The sequence below is a fragment of the Struthio camelus genome, chromosome 3 (assembly GCF_040807025.1).
Source record: "Struthio camelus isolate bStrCam1 chromosome 3, bStrCam1.hap1, whole genome shotgun sequence".
NCBI lineage: Eukaryota > Metazoa > Chordata > Aves > Struthioniformes > Struthionidae > Struthio > Struthio camelus.
This window is the reverse complement of record NC_090944.1, coordinates 21,468,672-21,486,918: the sequence shown is the minus strand read 5'-3', so window position 1 is coordinate 21,486,918 and position 18,247 is coordinate 21,468,672. Positions and strand designations below refer to the sequence as shown.

The window sequence follows — 18,247 nt, the reverse complement described above, 5'->3', positions numbered from 1 at the left end:
ATATCTGCCACAAAGCAGTTAGAGCAGATGTTCCTTCTTATACATGTGAGTTAACACAAATATTTTCACAGGCAATATCTAAAAATTAAAAAAATGGAAAAAAGTCAAACTTCTTGATGCACAGAAAAAGACTAATTCAAAGTGTGTTGAATTAAACACGTAGCCCAGGTTGTCTTGTTATAGCGATAGATCAAAAAAATCCAATAAACTTTAACGTATCTTATTATATTAGTGTTTTTTTTTTTTCCCCAGTTTCCTCTTCATCTGTCTCTGGTGTTGCATTTTTTCTGTGGTGATGAGATTGCCTAGAAAGAAGCATCCAAGACTAGAACAGACTATATGCAAATACACGTACAAGTATACCAAGCAAAAACTTGCACTTCAGAGACATCTACCAATTCTGTTCTTAGACTGTTTTCATGCCATGCACTTTGGTAAACTGGCAAATACTGCTAAGCCTCAAATTCAATTCTTCACCACAACACAAAACAAAATTATTAATATTTTAAAGACTATCTTTAAAGCTTACCTCAGTATCCTTACTGATCAACGATGAAGGTCCCGAGATACTTATATTCTCACCTCCTTCTGAGGGAAGGAACTGATGATTCACAGTCTGATAAAGAATCTATAAAGACAGAATAAATATAATCTCCAAAAGTCAAATAAGTGAAATGTAAGAATTATAACTCTGATGTAACAGGAAAGACAGTAACTTAGTATGCTAAAACTTCCATGATAGAAAAATAAGGGAGGGCAGGGGGACCTGTGGGGGAGGAAGACAGAAGAAACCACATATTCACATCCTCTTACTATTGCAGCCCCTAGGCAAAACGACCTTTCCTTTTACATGATTTTGTGCAGCATTTTTCATCCAATGTCAGATTTGTTTTCATTTTGTTTGAATGGAGTGCACCCTGTTGTATTACGCAGGCTAAAGAACGTCCATGAAAAATATAAGTTACTATAACTGTGTCACTGAAGTGATAGACAACTTTATAGAGGCAAGTGTTACCGAACAATACGATAGTTTAATGAGCAGAATTTCTGTACCATAGAAATAATGGAGGTCCATAAATACTAACAGTATTTTATCAGAAGCTCATGCTGACCAGGTGATATGAAAGGGTTTTTTTGTTTGTTTTTTTTTTGTTTGTTTGTTTTTGCATCTACCTACCTATATACATACAGAGAGAGACAGAGAGTTTGAACAGAATATTTCGGGTCACTAATGAATAGAGCTGAAGAACTTACGCTTAGCTTACAGAGAAAGTAAATGCTGAATTTAAATAAGGTATAACAATCAGAACTGCATAATACAAGGAATAAGGAACTGAGTAAGTATCTTTTAATGGGAATCATAACTAGAGTTTGACTTGCTGAGGAAACTGGATAGCTCCAAATTAATCATCACAGTGCACATTTGCTGCAAACGATATTGCACTGAAAGAGAAACCTCAGCGACAATTTCACTCGCAAGCTTTGTGAAGACAAGAGAACCTTTTCCTTTGAAGAAGTGGGACGTGAGACAATAATAAACAGCGCCTGAGCGGCTGCGCCGCACACCAGCTCACAGAAAAGGAAGACTTCGGAAGGAACAAGTCAGCAATATAGACGCTGAATTGACAGGAAGTCTAACAAATTTAGGTTTATACAGTGCGAAAAGGTTATCTGACTTCAAATTCTAATTCCACGTATAAGGACTTAAAGGGAAAACAAAGTTTTTGTCTTCTGGTTTTTTTTTTTTTGATTTTTTTTTTGTTTTTGTTTTAATTACTTCTGTACTAAACAGGTCTCCATCTCGCAGACTTCACTTGTATTTGAATTTGTGCTGTACCTATTCCTCTCCAATTTGAGTGTCTTTCATGACAACAAAGTAAGTAAGTAGCTTGCAGGAGCTCGACTTTACTTCAAGTTCTTTGCAGCGTTTTATTCTGATACCATTCTATTATTAAAGCCATTTAGCTGCACAGACTGCTTTCATGTCATGTTTCCCATTTTTCTCACACGCACTAATGTACAAGCAATTTTGCAAAGAAAATGGACATACACTTGCAGTTACCTTAAGCAGAATGTGTATGCACTGAATCTATTGCTCCTCTCTCTCCCCTGCTCTTCAGGAGACACAAAATATGAGCTAATTAATATGAATTCTTAGAAAGTAATAGCATATAGGCCAAACCAGAGTTAAACTGAAAGTAAGTTTAACCTTTTGACAACCTACATTACCGTAACGCAGTTTTAACTAAAACCTTTCAAACGGTTTTTTGTCACCAGGCTAAAACATATCTTTAAATTGCAGTTATGTGTTCCCACACATACACACGACCAATTGGGTGCCTATGACCTGATCCTGCTAAGAATTCAGTCACTGTAAATTTAATAAGAGGATTTATACCCAAGTCGTTATTATTTTCATTAAAACCATTACATGATTGAAATCAGTAAGGAAGAAATTTCATCATATATTTGGTAGAGATCATAACAATGTAAGAATAAACATTTAATGAATATGTGTGTGGACACTTAATGGAAGTTGCATTACAAGGTATAAAAACCTGACAGAACCTGAAAACCATATTAGAAAAAAGTGCTTAACTGCATTTGCCAATAAAATGTTAATCAAACATTCAGTGAAGACACTAGAAGTATTACGTACTAAAGATCTAAAATGCAACCTCATTTTTACTTGAGAAGCCTACTTATCATAGAAAAATAGTTACGAGAGATCTCATCTGTTGCCATTCAACAGTGAAAGTAAAAAAATACAGTAGAACAGATATAACCTTGCGGGGGGTGCGGAAGAACTTAAGGGTGCACATTTAAAAATGAGGTCCCACCTAATACCCTGGTAAGCACTGAATTGGCATGAAAATTTTTAGAAACACCTACCTGGGTTTGCAACGAACTGCTCACTCCCAGCAATGTCTCTATGGCACTTGGGGGGCAGTGAGTCAGAGCAAAAGCCATGAGTTCCTGGCGCATACCCAAGTCATGGTAGCCTTCTGATTGACCAAGTTGACTGCATACTTCCCAGCTTTTAGAATAACCTATAAGGGAATACAAAACTTGCTTCTGAGGTTGTTAAGCTTCACAAATCATAGGACGCTTCATAATTCTTACTGGATGAGATGAAGTAGGGCATGGGCTGTTCCCGCCAACACTTAACATGCCCTGAGAAAGACACACTCCAAAAAACAAATATAACTCAACTTTACACTGACTAGAAGATCTATTATCATAGTGTAGATATCAGTCCATTAGACATCTGTAGGTATACTACGCACACACTATGAGTATCTTATTGCAATAAGAGAATCAGAATGTACTTCTTCAAAGTTTAAACACATTCCTGTAATGACTGTAAAAAGTATCACTTTGTATTTTCAAAAAAAGTTCAATTTATATCAGTTTTTCCTGCCTCATGATTGAGAAGAAACCTAGAGGAACAACTCTCATCTTTTCCATCTTGACGCACATACACGCCATTTACTTCCGCTCATATCCTTACATATACATGTTACATATATACCACAAATATTTTTAAGGATTTTGATGGATGGCTAAAGATCTAAGACCAACACATTCCTATTAGCTGCCATTACATGTTTTTGCCTGACTGAGAATGGGAACAGAATAGAAATGACTCAGAAACTATGGTTGCCAGAGGCATAGAGAAAAGCTCCCTAAGGTTATAAGTCTAACAGTTATGGTAAGCACTTTATCGCATGCAGTGTTTGCTGCATACATTTGCTCTATGTATTTGCCTATTACATGCAGCAAACACACGTGCATGTGTTTGTCTTGCAACAGAAGTATCATAAACAGCTAGGTTTTATTTTTCTCTCAGTAGGAAAAGGTTACAGGAATCTGCAAGCCTCCCATCCTCAGCTTCTATAAATCACATGCACCTTTTATCAGAAAGCCAAGAAGTTTAGATATGCCCAAACATACCTAATAAGAGTGTCTCCAAACTCAGTATAGGTTCAGCTTAAAAATATCTGAACTGTCTCTTTTGATGTGCACACTTAGTAAGAAACAAGAGTCAGCACTTACGACTACAGCATAAACTATTGTTTTAAGATGGAAAACTAAACTAATACAAAATTGTTACCTAGCTACCTAACAAAGCTACATTTCTTACACTTATATTTCCAGAGATCATCAAGTGGAACAGCAATCTTACAGAAAAAATTTACACAACGTGATTCAACTTTTGCAGGTTGGAACACAGTTTAAGAAGGTTATTTAACTCATGTAATTTATATTCTCAACATTTCATAGGGAATATGACTGTGTATAAATGCTACTGAATAGATATGGACCAATACAGATGTTCAATCTCAACAGTATTTCACATGAACGTTCATTAACAAACATTGATACTAGACATAGCACGCTAAGGATTTAAACAGTGAGACAAATTAAAACATTTTCCTCCATTTCCTTCTTCCCCCTTATTGAGTAATTTACAAAAAAAGAAGGCACTGAAGTGTCTTTCACAGTTCATATGTTGACTTTTGATTGTTACTTTAGATTGGACAATTTCATATTTTACAGTCAGCAGAGTCTCAGCAGACTCAGGTTTCCACCACCATAACATAATCCCCATTTATTTACTTCACCTGTGGCCATGAGCTCTTGGCAATGCATACTAGCTGCTTTGTAATCCTGGAAGCTTAGAGCTTGCTCTACTAAAAGGACTAAAACTTGACCTTTTCTTTCCATTTGGTCATCTCCTGTAAGAAAAATTGAACAATTTTATTAGGTATTTGGAAGTAATATTCAAGTTCACTACTCTATTTCATAAAACTGTATGCCACAGCATGAAAAGACCCACCTTGTGGAAATATGATTACCTACCTTTTCCTGAAGGAAACAATAAGAACAGTTACCTATTTTAAAAGCATTAGCTTCATAGCTAGCTAAAGAATCTACACAGCATATTGTGCCTAGGTTAAAAAAGTTTGAAAAGAAAGTAAACACAGTCATTTATGTGACAGCCAAGACAGAAAAAGATCAAAACTGGTACGGAAGTTAAGCAACATACAAATCCAAATACTGACAAAAATAATCACATCTTCTATGAACTGCAATAGAAAAAGAATTTGGAAATTTATGTTTTGTAACAGTCTACAAAGCCCACAGTTTAAACTTCTACTTCATGCAGCCAAGTGATCCACGAGAAGTGGAAGACAGATATTAAAATCCCAACTCTGCTAAATTTAGAGAGTAGAACCGAGAGAGCTTCACACCATACACGTGTCTTGATCACTAGATCTTCTACGCAGTGTCTCTTCTCCCAATCATGAGTCAAAAAAAAAAAAAAAACCCACACACATTTCAGAGACAATAAAACTCTTCTGACTAAAGTTTCATCAAGAATCTCTATGAAAATTTCCTGACCCGCATTTTAAGAGAGGAGTATCTGCAGATGAAAATCTTATCAGAATATTTTCTAATGCCAGATAACTCAGCACAACTTCTGGCTGTACAGGAGTTATGAGCGTTTTTTCACCCACCACCAGTGTTTTCTATTCATTAACTTTACTGTGAGCATACTTAAAATAATCTTAAGAGATAAAAAGCTCTCAATAAGCTCTCAATACCTGCATTGCTGCTTTTGAATTAACCTGCTCTCTATTAACCTTCCATGAAGCCTAAGGTGAAACACTTTTAACTGAACTTTTCAGGAACCACAATGTGCTAAACTGCATATCACTAGGCAAGAACAGATCATACAGTGTAGGGAACAAAACAAGCAAAGAAATAAAAACAAAAAAACAAAAACAAAAAACCCACCAACCACACACATCCCTACTGAAGAATTTATAGGATTTTATAAACAAAACCAAATACTTTGAAATATATGTACAACACTTCTTTTTTTTTTTTTTATTATTATAGTCTGAAGACTGCCTTTGGGGTAAAGCATATGCAAGCACCCTGGTAATGCTTCCTTCACATTTCATATTTCTCCAGTAAGTATTCATAACCCCCTTGCTTTCTATGGACAATTCCTTTCCTTTTCAAAGCCTTTACCAGAAACTTATTTCTTACTTTTTTCCAATTCTGAATGAACACAGTAGAACCAAAGAATCATTTACATTGAATGGACGTCTAGACACCAGCTGGCCCAGCCCTGTGCTCAAAGGAGTGCTTATGCCCATGCACTATTTGGAAAGGTGATTAAACATACACAGCAGAAAATCTCATGCTATTCATTTTAATTTAGGAGAGAAGGAGACCAAGAAACTATTTAAAAAAAAAAAATAGAGGATTTTTCAATGCAAACTTCTTGATCATGTCTCCTACCCCCCGCCCCCAGTATTAAAAATAAATTGTAAGGAGTCACTGCTGATGCAGCCATCTGAAAAGGGCACTGGTTTATGAAACTGTATTACTACAACTTCTGAAATGTAAGTATTTCAGAAGGTTAGAGAGATTCACTTCTAAAAGCTATTTTAAAAGTATAGGTTCTTAAATTACATAGCAGTTATTTTTAAACTCTACAGATCCATCAACACAGGTAAAGTGAATTTATTTTTACAGCTTTCTCAAAAGACATGATGTATCAGCTAGCATGACCCTCACAGAAATGAAGTTACCTCCATAATTATAGGGTTTGATCAAGATTCCCCTAGTCCTAGAACGTCAAGACTAACTCAGCTGTGAGAACGGCTTGGCTTCCCACCTTCCTGTCTTTGGCCTCTCACCCTGCTAGCACCAACACCCATGCCAACAGCCTTATGGTCTTGTGAATTACTCACATCCAAGGATCCTGTGTTGCAAAACACAACACTTCTGGTGTTTTGCCCACTGGAATCTGGGAACTTTTTATCCAGATAACAGCAATTAAGAGATGACAAAAAGGTGCTTCCATCTGCAAAAGTTAAATGTGAACTGGCACTTCATAAGCGAGACATTTGTAGTTCTCACTCACTATCTGATGCCCACTCTACCCTGAGAGTATTAATAACTTGTGGAGAGATTTCTCTAAGTGGTAGGCAAATTAAAAGCAATAAGACTAATCAGACTGTTTTTATTCAGATTTCAACTAGATAAATAATAATATCAGTGATTATTTTAAAAACAGTGGGGTTGGAGGGAAGGGGGGAGGAACATTTGGAGCAAGGAACAGCCTTTTTTATTTTTGTAATTGTGCTTGAGCAGTCGTATGCTGACTAGTCTGTCTGTTCCCATTCCCCCCTACCCGCAATGCTTTTGGCTAATTAAGTTTGATGCAGTAGGATACATCTTTGTATGTTTTACAAAAGTGCAAGCATAAAAGGTAAGGATCCTTCACCTTCCATTCTACGCCTATACTTTTTTTTTTTGAAATATATCTCCATTCTTCTCTCATTTAAACTGCCATTATCTCGATGCAGACTTTTGTGCCACAGAATAACCATCAGCTCCAACATGACTAGCAAATCCCACGCAATGCACAGCCAAAGCCTTTCTTCATGTGGCTTTCATTGCCTTAATAGTGCAGTCACTTAAAATATTACCTATTGCAGATTAGCAGCACGATCTTACTCTTACATTCAAACACGAAAAAACTCACTGCTGTAGCTTCACGGCTTCTCCTTTGAAGAGATTTTTAATAATAAAATCTTACAAAAGTGAAACAGCTTTTTAACTCTAACTTGTTCCCCTGCCCTTTTGACAGATACTCAAGCTTTAAAAACAAAAAAGTTTCAGTAAGAAAAACTATTAAAATGATAATCCTATTTTATCACATAGATCTATATTAACTCTCAAACAAATCAAGTTCAGAAACCAGAAAGGATATGTTAGTTTGTTACCCTTGCATTATTTGTGAAATCATGAGTGTGTGAGTGTGCAAGCAAGTGAGTGTGTTCAGCTCCTAAGGATATTGCTTCCTCACATCATGAGTGATGCATTTCTACTCTAAGGGTTACTCTACTCAGCAAGATTTAAGAGAGTCTCCAGGTTTCCTTTCCTTCCTCCTACTCTATCTGAAGGCTAAATGCCATAAAGTCAACAGAAGTAGAAATTGAGTTAAGGATGATGGGAGGAAAAATCTGGAGTCTCAGAAATGATAGGAAATCTTTTTACTTGAGGGGGCAAAAAAAAAAAAAAAAAAAAAGGATAAGCTGAACAAAAAGTTTGAATCAAGTTTAGGTTCATTAGAAGGAAAAGGATATTTTAGGTAGGATGCATGCTGAATTTGTGAGCGGCTGAAACAGAAGAGAAAACAGTATCCTGAGTGAAAACAAGTCATAAAAACTTAAGAGTCAAACGGAATCAAAACTGTATGTAGAATCCAGGAATTCCACATTAACTACATTCACGAGACCACAAACCATCTGTCCGGTTACTTCCATATACACCAAGCAAAAAAGTCAGTGCTGAGGCAGACGAGTTTCAAAAATAAGTTTTAGTGTACTTAAAATTAGCTTATGGAGATTAAAATCAACTCAATTACCATGAAAATTAAGGGAAAAAGTGAATAGAAAATATTTCTAGAATGCCTGACTGAAAAATTGTCACAATAAAGAGCAACATTCACTGGATCTTTCTGAACAGAGTAACAGTGGAGAAGATCCTCTTAATTTCAGATACATCAGACTGATTTTTTTACTCCTTTTCACTCTTATTTTGTAAGCAAGTGACTACTTAAAATGCATTTTTGCATCCTTTTTAAACTGACAGTGTGGATTAAGTAAGGATCATGAGAGCTGGAACACCTCCAGTTCCCTAATCAGCTACAGATTTTCTGACTGTCACGCTAAACACATTCTCTCTTGCTCGCTTTGCCTATATGTGAAACTGAGATAGCACTTGTACGTCCGTCTGAGAGAGACAGTGATAAGGAGGCTTAAGCAGAGTTTACTGCCGTTAATCAAATAACATACAGTAGTTAAGAGCCCAACTCATATAACATTACCTAAACAATGTTTTACCTTCAATGAGTAGGAATATAAATTCTGTGACTGGCCTTCAATGCTGTTCTCTAAAAATCCAAGCTCTATTAAAAGAATAGAGCTCCCAAAACAGCTTTCCTCGAGCGTGACTACACACACTCTCCGCCCTTGTCACAGACGCATAGCAGATGCGTTCTTTCCGAGTTTAAACTAAAATATACGTACTTGTATTTTACAGACTATACATAAATATGTAGTATAACATAGCATAAACTATAGTTAATTTATATTGAGTTTATATAACTATAGATATATATATAGACGTATATCAAAACAGTTCCTTCAAAATCAGCAACCAAGTAGGGGGGAAAAGTTGATACAAATCCCTCCAGTTAGTAGATAAAGCATTAGAAAGCAGTCTGCTGGTAGACATTTATGGTGGATTAAGAACAGAAGGGACTGCAACTTTGAGAACGCGCAGCCCATACGGATGGGTCCCGTGCACTAGGCAACGATTAGAACGTTCACAGCAAAGCTGGCTCATAAATCAGGGTACTTGTGTAAATACCGAAAAGCAATTAGGGACAAAAGACAACTTTCTTCCAGCAGCATATCTTAAAGCAACTCGTCATCAAACAAGTTCTTAAGAATGTTCAGCCTCTAGATTCTTTTTCAAAACCAAGAGTCATCCCAGTATCTCTCCATAACACCATATCCTTTCGTCATAGGCTGTTAGAAATCAAGTTGCCCTTTCCCAGGAGTTATAAAGCAGCTAACAAAGGCTCGCTGTTTTAAAATGGCAAGTAAGTTTTTATTTTTAATATTCACCTTAAAATAAAATATACTCATTTAGAAATCTTTATCCAAATGTACGAGTTGCCCTTTTGGCAATAAAATGTGATTTGTGGGATAATACTAACCTTTATTATCCTCTTTATGGTTATCGAGCTCTAAAATAACTCTTCATCATATTAAATTCAACTCAATAAAACTAAAATTATGAGTTGACAGATACAAAAATATCCTTTATAAATATCTCACTTTAAAATTTGATTTTTTTTTAATATCAACAATTAAATTTTAAGAATTTTTATTTAAAGATGACATCTTTCATTTACAGACTATCGTTAAGGCTGTGCCAGTGTTCCATTTAGTACTGCTTTTAAAGGAACTATTACTCTGTGTAAAGCATATGTAACTTCAAATTCAGTGTAAGGTTACCTATTCCAACACTCAATTAAAATACATACAGCAGTAATTGAGGACCGTAGAGTGAAGCCCTACGGATTTTCTTTTTAATAGTAAAAATATTGCATTTACTGACATGAGTTTTTAAACAGTGATGACAGTCATTTCCTTTGCATTGTTATTAAGGTTTTTGGACCCTCTTCTGGACAATAGTTAATGGGATAGAATGTTAAGCACAAACGTTTTCCTGCTACTTTTTCCCTTTCTTAAACAAATTTTACTCTGTAATAGAGAAAAAAAAATATATAGACACCAACAGAGATATACATTTATTTTGCTTAAGAGACAAGAGAAGTATTGGCAAGTGTTAAATCACTGTTTTGCTCACTGAGATACACTTTTACTACTAAAATTCCATACTTACAAGAGGAACAACTACCACCATTACTCTTAATATTAAAGCCAGAGAGCCCAATACTCTTAAAATAAATACGTAATTTTTCACGTAATAAGTAGTTTGAAAACCATTCACCTGCTTTAAGTGTCCACCACACTTTCAGCTTCTGATTTTCTCCAGCACAATAACCACACAAAAGAAAATCAGGACGCTATTTCATCATTTGGCTTTGAATCTCTCTTCAAAGCTTTCCTTTTCAATTATGTTGAAGTAAGTTTTACAATGATTATAAAGCTATAAATCTATTACCGCATCAATGAATTCCACACGAACTCCCTAACCTTCTCTACCTAATTTATGTTGCCTCTTATCTATCATTCTCTGGATACAGGAGCCAGGAGTTTGTTCCATGTTCAAAAGTATGTGCCCGGACATCGTCAGCTCCAATCCATGACTAAAGCACCAGGATAACAACACTGGGGAGGGAGGGGGACCATGACTTTATGCTTTTAAGCTTCATAAGAGCACTTGGGATTTTGATTTTCTTCCTCCCTCAAAGAGCAAATCATCCAGATTCATAAAAGTTGGTAAATGAGAAAGCAGCAGCATTAGTCTAAAAACCCTGTCATACTAAGAGAAATTAAGAATTTTAACCTGATGTGGGGGAAGGGGTGGGGGAAGTTGTTATACATTAATCTTCACTTTTAAACCAATATGAAGATACCTCCTTACTTCCAGGTCTTTTAAATAATGAGCAATGACTCCTTCTCTCTCTTTCTCTTTTTTTTTTTTTTTTTTTTTTTAAATAGACCCAGAGATTACCTGCAAAATTAACATAAATATATAGACTGGCCTGAACTACATTGTATGGTGCCATCCCCTCCCCTCTATCGCTCTTCAAGTAGCAGTGCTACATAACAGCAGCATAATGCTTTCTAGAGAGTCACGTTATACGCTGTGATTACTTTCTTTAGGACCCAGTCATGCTCAGGAGGTCAAACTTATTCTCTGCATCTCTGTTCATAACCAACCCCACTGAACAGCTCCCTCCCCCTGTACAAACTACTATGTAATTAAAAAGTTTACAAAAGAGAGAAAGGAATTAGCCAGGTATGTGTTAATGACAATGCAGGAATATATTGATTTTATATACCACACTTCATGAAATATGAATTTCTATTTGGCCAGGTGATAAAAGTTTTGCAGTATTATATTTGCAGTGATATCGATGGGATATTTTTTCAAAAATCAAAACGTCTAAAGGAAACTTCAGGTAAGCAATCTAAATACACACTGGTCAAAAACACATCTGAGAGTCTTCCCTTCCTCCTCTTTTTCCCTTCCCAAAACCCACTGGTGTTGTTCTACAGATTAAAAAAGCACTACTGGAGCAAGGGCATAGCATAAATGGGTAAACAGGAAAACTTCTTTCCTAAGAAAGGAAGCAAAAGAGTGTCAAAACTCTCCCCCTGCACTCCAATGAATTATAAATTCTGGTTAGGCTCCTCTTCTCTGCTCTCCAGTTCCACCCTTACAAAAAAGCAAAACTATCCACATTCACATACGTAGCTTTATTCTATCTTCAAAAGAGCTGCTAATACTTGAATAACCTAGAAGCAATACCGAAGACCGAGTTCAGTTCAGTAACTCTGAAGAAAGAATTGAGTTCACTTCTCTTACTTTCTCTACAAAAGGGGCAGTTCAGTACCAAACATCTATTTTACTAATGACTCAGTCCTTCAAGATGTTCAGCTCCTCAAATGAATATTCAAGCTCTCCAATGCGTTATTTTTAGCACACAAAGGAGATACACCAAGCATAGACAAAAGTCTTTCTAATAACTGAAATTTATGTATCACATTTGATTTTTTTCCTCTAACCTAAACAGAACTGTTACTAAAATCAAATTACCTTATTTGACAGGGACAAAAGATTTACTGAAACTTCAGTACTACCAATTGACTGTAAGGCATAAAATATTCTCATCCATAACTCCAATCTGAAAGGAGCTTCTGTTCAAAATCCAAATTAGACAAGGCTATTCTTATTTTATGTAGTAAAGAAGAATAGATATCTGACTTCAACATCAGCTGTTTTACAGGTAAAATATTTCATTCCTGTAAAGTATTTCATTCCTCCCTGATGACTACTCTTCAAGAGCCTTTTTAGTGACATCCTTGAACAGACATCCTAAGGTTCAACTCAAATGTCCTAGAGTGTAACGCAAATATACGCTGTATTGTAATCCAGTATTTTAGAACAGTTTACCTGCAACCCTCAATAAATTTGCAAGTCCCAGGAGCTTAGCAGACTGCTTGTAGTTTGCTGACGACTGAGTAAGACAGTCCTTGATGAGGCTGAGTCGATCTGAACATAAACGCACTGTTGAAAGAAGAGTAGGTGTTAGAGACCATATAAATGAACCTTCTAGCCGTATTTCTTTTTAAACATCGTACACAAAGAAACAATGCCTGTGAGTATAAGAACGTGAGCACCATCTAAAAAATAAAAAAAGTTCACAATCACCTGTATGCATATCCTCAACTATATCTGTGAATAGAACGTTAAATAACAACATACCCAGCCCCAATCAATAGCAAATCAGGTTGGGAATGGAAGAAGAAGAGCTTAAAATATATGTTTTTAATCAATAATAATAAATAAATATTTTTAAATAAAAAATTATTTTTGCTTCAGGTTTTCCGATTCAATATTTTTAAACAATTCGGTTTACATGCTTTCAGAGGACTTTTCAAGAAAAATACAATTTTTGCAAGATTCTCAGAAAGACTGCTAAAACAGACATTACCAAGCTTCTATTCACTTTACTTTACTTCACAAACTATTTTAGAGTGGACAGGATTAAAAAAAAAAAAACATAGACAAAAATCTTCATGTCGTTTTAATTTATATCAAAATTTTACAAGCAAGGAGAGGGACAGCCTGCACAGATTGCGTTAATCATATCCTGAGAAGTTTAGAAGCAGTGCTGAGCTAAACCACCAAACAAGTTTACCAAGAGTGAAACAATTATCTTAGTTGTATCATTTAATATCATAAACTTATTTTGGTTCATAAACTAGATAGCTAGTTAATGTGTAAATTCAGGTTGCTGGTTGAAAAAAAAAAATAGTTAGCTTTTTCTTATCACAATAGTTCTCAGAACACAGAGCATGTTCATGAAGTTTCACATATGTGTCCGCATAAAAATATCGTACGTTTACTTCACTGAGAAGTACACAGAGAAGGACTGTTGTTACTTCTTTCACCTAGAAAATTGATTTTTTTATTTAAAGAAAAAAAGAAGAAAGGAAAAAATTGAGAGGGGAAAAAAAGAAAACCTTTTAGTCTGGCACAACCTATTAAAAAAAAAAAAAAAAAAACACACATTTCATTCCCTTACCCCTTTTATCTCCATGTCTATAACCATCCTGTCCTTCAAATCTTTTTCCAACAGCTTTATATGCTGCTGGAATCTGAGTTACAAAACAGTTTTAAGTTCATGTAAGTCTCCATAAGATATATATTGTAAATGTGTGCTTCCACTGTCATTTTGTTTCACAGGAATACATTTTAAAATGAAATACCCCAATGGAGATATGAAAACTACCTACATGTGAAATATCTCTCTCTCACACACTGTTTTAAAGCCCACAAGCACATGAATAACTGTGGACTATTTCATAAATAAAAGGTGAGCTCAAATTGTTTCTAATGAAGTCACCAGGAGCTTCAGATACTCTATTTTACTTATTAAAAAGCACTGCTAAAAATAACTCCAAAAACAGATTTTATTTGCAGACATCTTGCCTGTTAGGTGTTTTTTTTTTTTTTTTTTGGGGGGGGGAGGTGGAAGACAGGGGAGACGGACCCTTAGTTTATTTGTACAACATACTATTGACTCTAGTACGGAACAAAGCTATGTACTTGTTGGACTAAATTATATATCTACAGTCTGTAAATAGTAAACTTTTGGCAAGCATATTTATGCATGGGATTCAAGTGATCATATAAAGAATATAAATATGAAGTACCTTGTAACGGTAGTATTTTCACACCAAATTCTTCAAGGTAGCCAAGAGCACGAATGAGATCTAGTTCCTCCTGAATAGCACTTGGACAGTCAACAATAAGTTGTAGACAGCACCTAAGCAGGAAGAAAACAAATTTTAGATTAAAAAAAAAAAAAAGAGAGAGAGAGAGATTTCTGGAAAAAAATAACTCCTTCCTTTTAGAGTGAAAAAGAGTACTTTACTGCACTTACCAGCTGAATGTTTAACTGATACTGCAGCATAAATTATAGGTGTTTTACAGTATAATCCTGTTAGCCGGTTAAGCATTTTAATCAAATTCTATTTTTGGATAGCAATAATCTTTTTTACTGGGTTGTAATAAGAACACTGTATAACTCCTCTGAATTTAGAGTTGCAGCAGGTTTCATGAAAGGAAGACATTTCAGATGTCCATACTTAAATATATAATTACTTCCAGAAACATCTGTCCTTATCATTACTAGTTTTTGATGTTGCCATATATGAAAGGCTAAAAGCAAAATTCTGTTAAAAGTTCAGTGAAAATGCCAGATCCTTTGTCACAAGTTCCAACTTCATCAACTATAATCAATAAAAAAAATAAAAAACTGATACAAGACAAAATAAAATGCTTTCAAAAAGAAATAACTTTTTATATGATTTCTTTCACAGGATGAAATTTTTGAATAAAATTTGCATCACGGTACAATATGTTCACATGTAGTTTTAGTCATACATATTTAACAAGAAATCCACCGGCAAAAAACACTTTCAAAGGTTTATTACTACACGTAAAATGGCTTAGTACACCATGCACAAAGTGAAAAGTATTTTATATGTGTAAATTGTCATGTGGCCTTCACCTCTACCTGTTAATTAAGAAATAGAGGTGTTTACCTCAAAATTGAAAGGACACGGTTTGCTACGTTGCCATCTGAACAGTCACGTTTTTCAGGAACACTGACAAACGTTCTGGGGTTCAGCAGAGATTAAACAGGAACGGAAGGAGAAAACAAGAACTAAAAACGAACTAGCTAAAGGTAAGTAAGATAAAGATTTAGATAAAGATTAAGATAAAGATAAAGATACCTGCCCCATACTGATAATCATTCCCAGAAATAAGATGTGTCATTGTGGAACAGCTGATTGAAGAAAAGTCTAAGAAGGATCAAAACATCGTATCGAAGAGTATAAACACGTGATCACACACTCCTAACTATATTTTGGACTATAAATTGCTTAAGTGGATCACAAGACACGAGATACTACTGTGTATTTCCAATATGCAAGAGCCTCTCAACAGGATTTTGGGTAAAACTAAAATTTGTACATGCATCCTAATTTTAGGATGACACTCGATCAATTTTTCCAGGAGGATTATATCACATAGCTGCTTGCAACAGCAAATGGCTGGGCAAATCATCTGTTCCAAATATAAAAGCATTTTGCTCCTACTGCTCCAAAATAAGCTATTCACCAGTGGAAGGAGGTCAATCAAGCCCTAAGCCTTCTGCCTTAGCCCAGAGAACGGTCTCTCTCCTATACATAGACCGAATCCCATCAGCACTGTATCCTCTCCCCTTACAAATAAGCAGCTAATGAGGAGGTTTTAACTGTAGTAATTATATGCATAAATTGATATAATATCATTGCAATCTGAATATTCGAACAGTGTATGCACCTAGTTCATTATGATCCCAACAATCACATAGTATATATATTTTTATATATATATACGTATGTATGTATGCAGACGTACACACATATACAAGACACAGTGCCTTCTGTGCCATTTAAACCTAAACATAGACATCTCTAGAGCACATATAAGCAGCGATGATGTTCAGCAAATCGTGTTTTCAACAAAAAGGCAGAAATACAGCTAACGTTATATAACTAACACTGTAAAAGTGAATGTCTTCCAACTTTAATAAAAGATTGTGCCTTTAATTAACAAAAAACACACCCCCAAAACAAATCTGTTTATGTTAGAGGGGGAGAGAAGGGGAGTAAAAAGGAGAGGTGCTACAGGTTAGAGAAATAAAAGTTATAAATTAAAAAAAAAAAAAAAAATCATTTTCAGTCACTTTCATAATTTCATTTTATTTAAGTTACGGATGACATATACATCTACCCAAGCCTTTTCTTGTTTAAAAAAAAAAATAATAATAATTTAACCTAATAGTAACAGTACACATTGGAGTACACACTACTACAGGTTCATATGAATTTATTCCATGTGGGGGCGGAGGGGGGGAATAATTTAACCTCTTTCTTGTAATTAATAGTTAATGTACTCATCTCTAAGTGAAAGAAGTATTTTAAAGTAATGTCTTTTCTTGGGCTTGTTTTTGTTTTGTTTTTAAGTGCCTCAAGGGAAATGGAAAATTGATTTGGATTAACACATAGTAAACAATGAATGAAACAGTATATTCTAAGAATAAAAAAGAACTGCTGGAAACATTAAGAGAAAGATATATCTTAAACATTTTAGGATAAACCAAGGAATTTGTCTTCAATGTAGGCATATATTACCTATCCACACCCACCTTGTGAAAGACAGTACTTCTGTATTTAACCTTACACAAGATGATCACCCACGCTGCAACCTCTACACGTAAACCTCTATGCATTGCAACCTCTTTATAGAAAGCTGCTCTATGACTGAATCTCTGAAGAATGATCTGGCTTATTTCTTAACATAACAAAGCAAGACTGCCTCAAATGAAGTCATCTAAAGACCAGTGTAAGAAAAGGAATGAAAGAACGATCAATGTGCTATTTTCTATCTGTATTAGCAACCAGGGGCCACGATTACAGTTCAAAGCAAGACCATGGAAAAAGTTCAAACGGCACATATCCAAAACATTTTTATGCCCAGAGAAAGACTTTCACTTTTCTTCCTCAGTCTAAATCTGTAACAGATAGTTCTAACAATCAGCGACAGCAGTGGCCACAGATATCGTTTCGATTTACCACGCTATTTTACAAAAAGAGAACCAAGCCTACGTAAGGTTCACCATCTTTTACCGCAAAAGCAACATTCCAGTTTCAATTTAAAAAGCAATATGTATTTATGTATATGGTAACTGCGAATATACCTGGCCAAATCCATGCAGCTATCAGTCAAACTGGTTGAGGAATTGAAATATTCTCTGCCAGCAGCCAAAACTAGTTCGATACTTTTCTCATAGCTGACTCTGTACTGTGGCTTTCCTTTTGAGGCAACTAGGGGATCCACTGACCAAATACTGCAATGCATCATTTCTCCAGCCAAGTGGATATTGTCTATACTGCTCGAGCATAAAAGACTTTCCGTGAATATCTGAAAGAAAGAACAGTAGTTTAATAATTTGCAGTAAGAGCTTCAAGAAAGCATGTTTGCACTCTATGGAACCATTCCCTTTGAACAGAAGAATCCTTTAAGCCACAAGAATGTATTCAGTCCAAGTAGAAAGTAACTTTGGGAGAATATTTCTGCATTTTTTAAGTAAAGCTAAAATTAACTAGTAGCAAGTTATTTCTACCTCACATAGAAAAAAAAATATATATATATGAATTTCACTGTTACAACAGAAGCTGGAGAACAGACATCATTTATACCTGCACTCTGAAGCATCAAAATGGATGCAAGAATCTCAGAAGACAGTTCAGGATTGAGACCTTAAAAACATCATCATACAAGGACAAAGCCTCTATTCCTGAAGAGATTCAAAATATTTAGGAACGACCATATCTAA

The 18,247-nt window shown here is 35.2% G+C and overlaps 1 protein-coding gene across 3 annotated transcripts in view; it reads right to left on the bottom strand.

Annotated features, from left to right (window-relative positions):
- Positions 1-18,247, bottom strand: part of NBAS (NBAS subunit of NRZ tethering complex) — a 187,445-nt gene that overhangs the window by 112,303 nt on the left and 56,895 nt on the right. For all 3 annotated transcript variants that reach the window (XM_068937157.1, XM_068937158.1, XM_068937159.1), the window contains 6 exons: positions 17,609-17,832; positions 14,511-14,623; positions 12,745-12,858; positions 4,626-4,739; positions 2,893-3,050; positions 530-628 (listed from right to left, as the gene is read on the bottom strand). In XM_068937157.1, the coding sequence (XP_068793258.1) occupies positions 530-628; positions 2,893-3,050; positions 4,626-4,739; positions 12,745-12,858; positions 14,511-14,623; positions 17,609-17,832 (822 nt within the window). The remainder of the gene's footprint in view (positions 1-529; positions 629-2,892; positions 3,051-4,625; positions 4,740-12,744; positions 12,859-14,510; positions 14,624-17,608; positions 17,833-18,247) is intronic.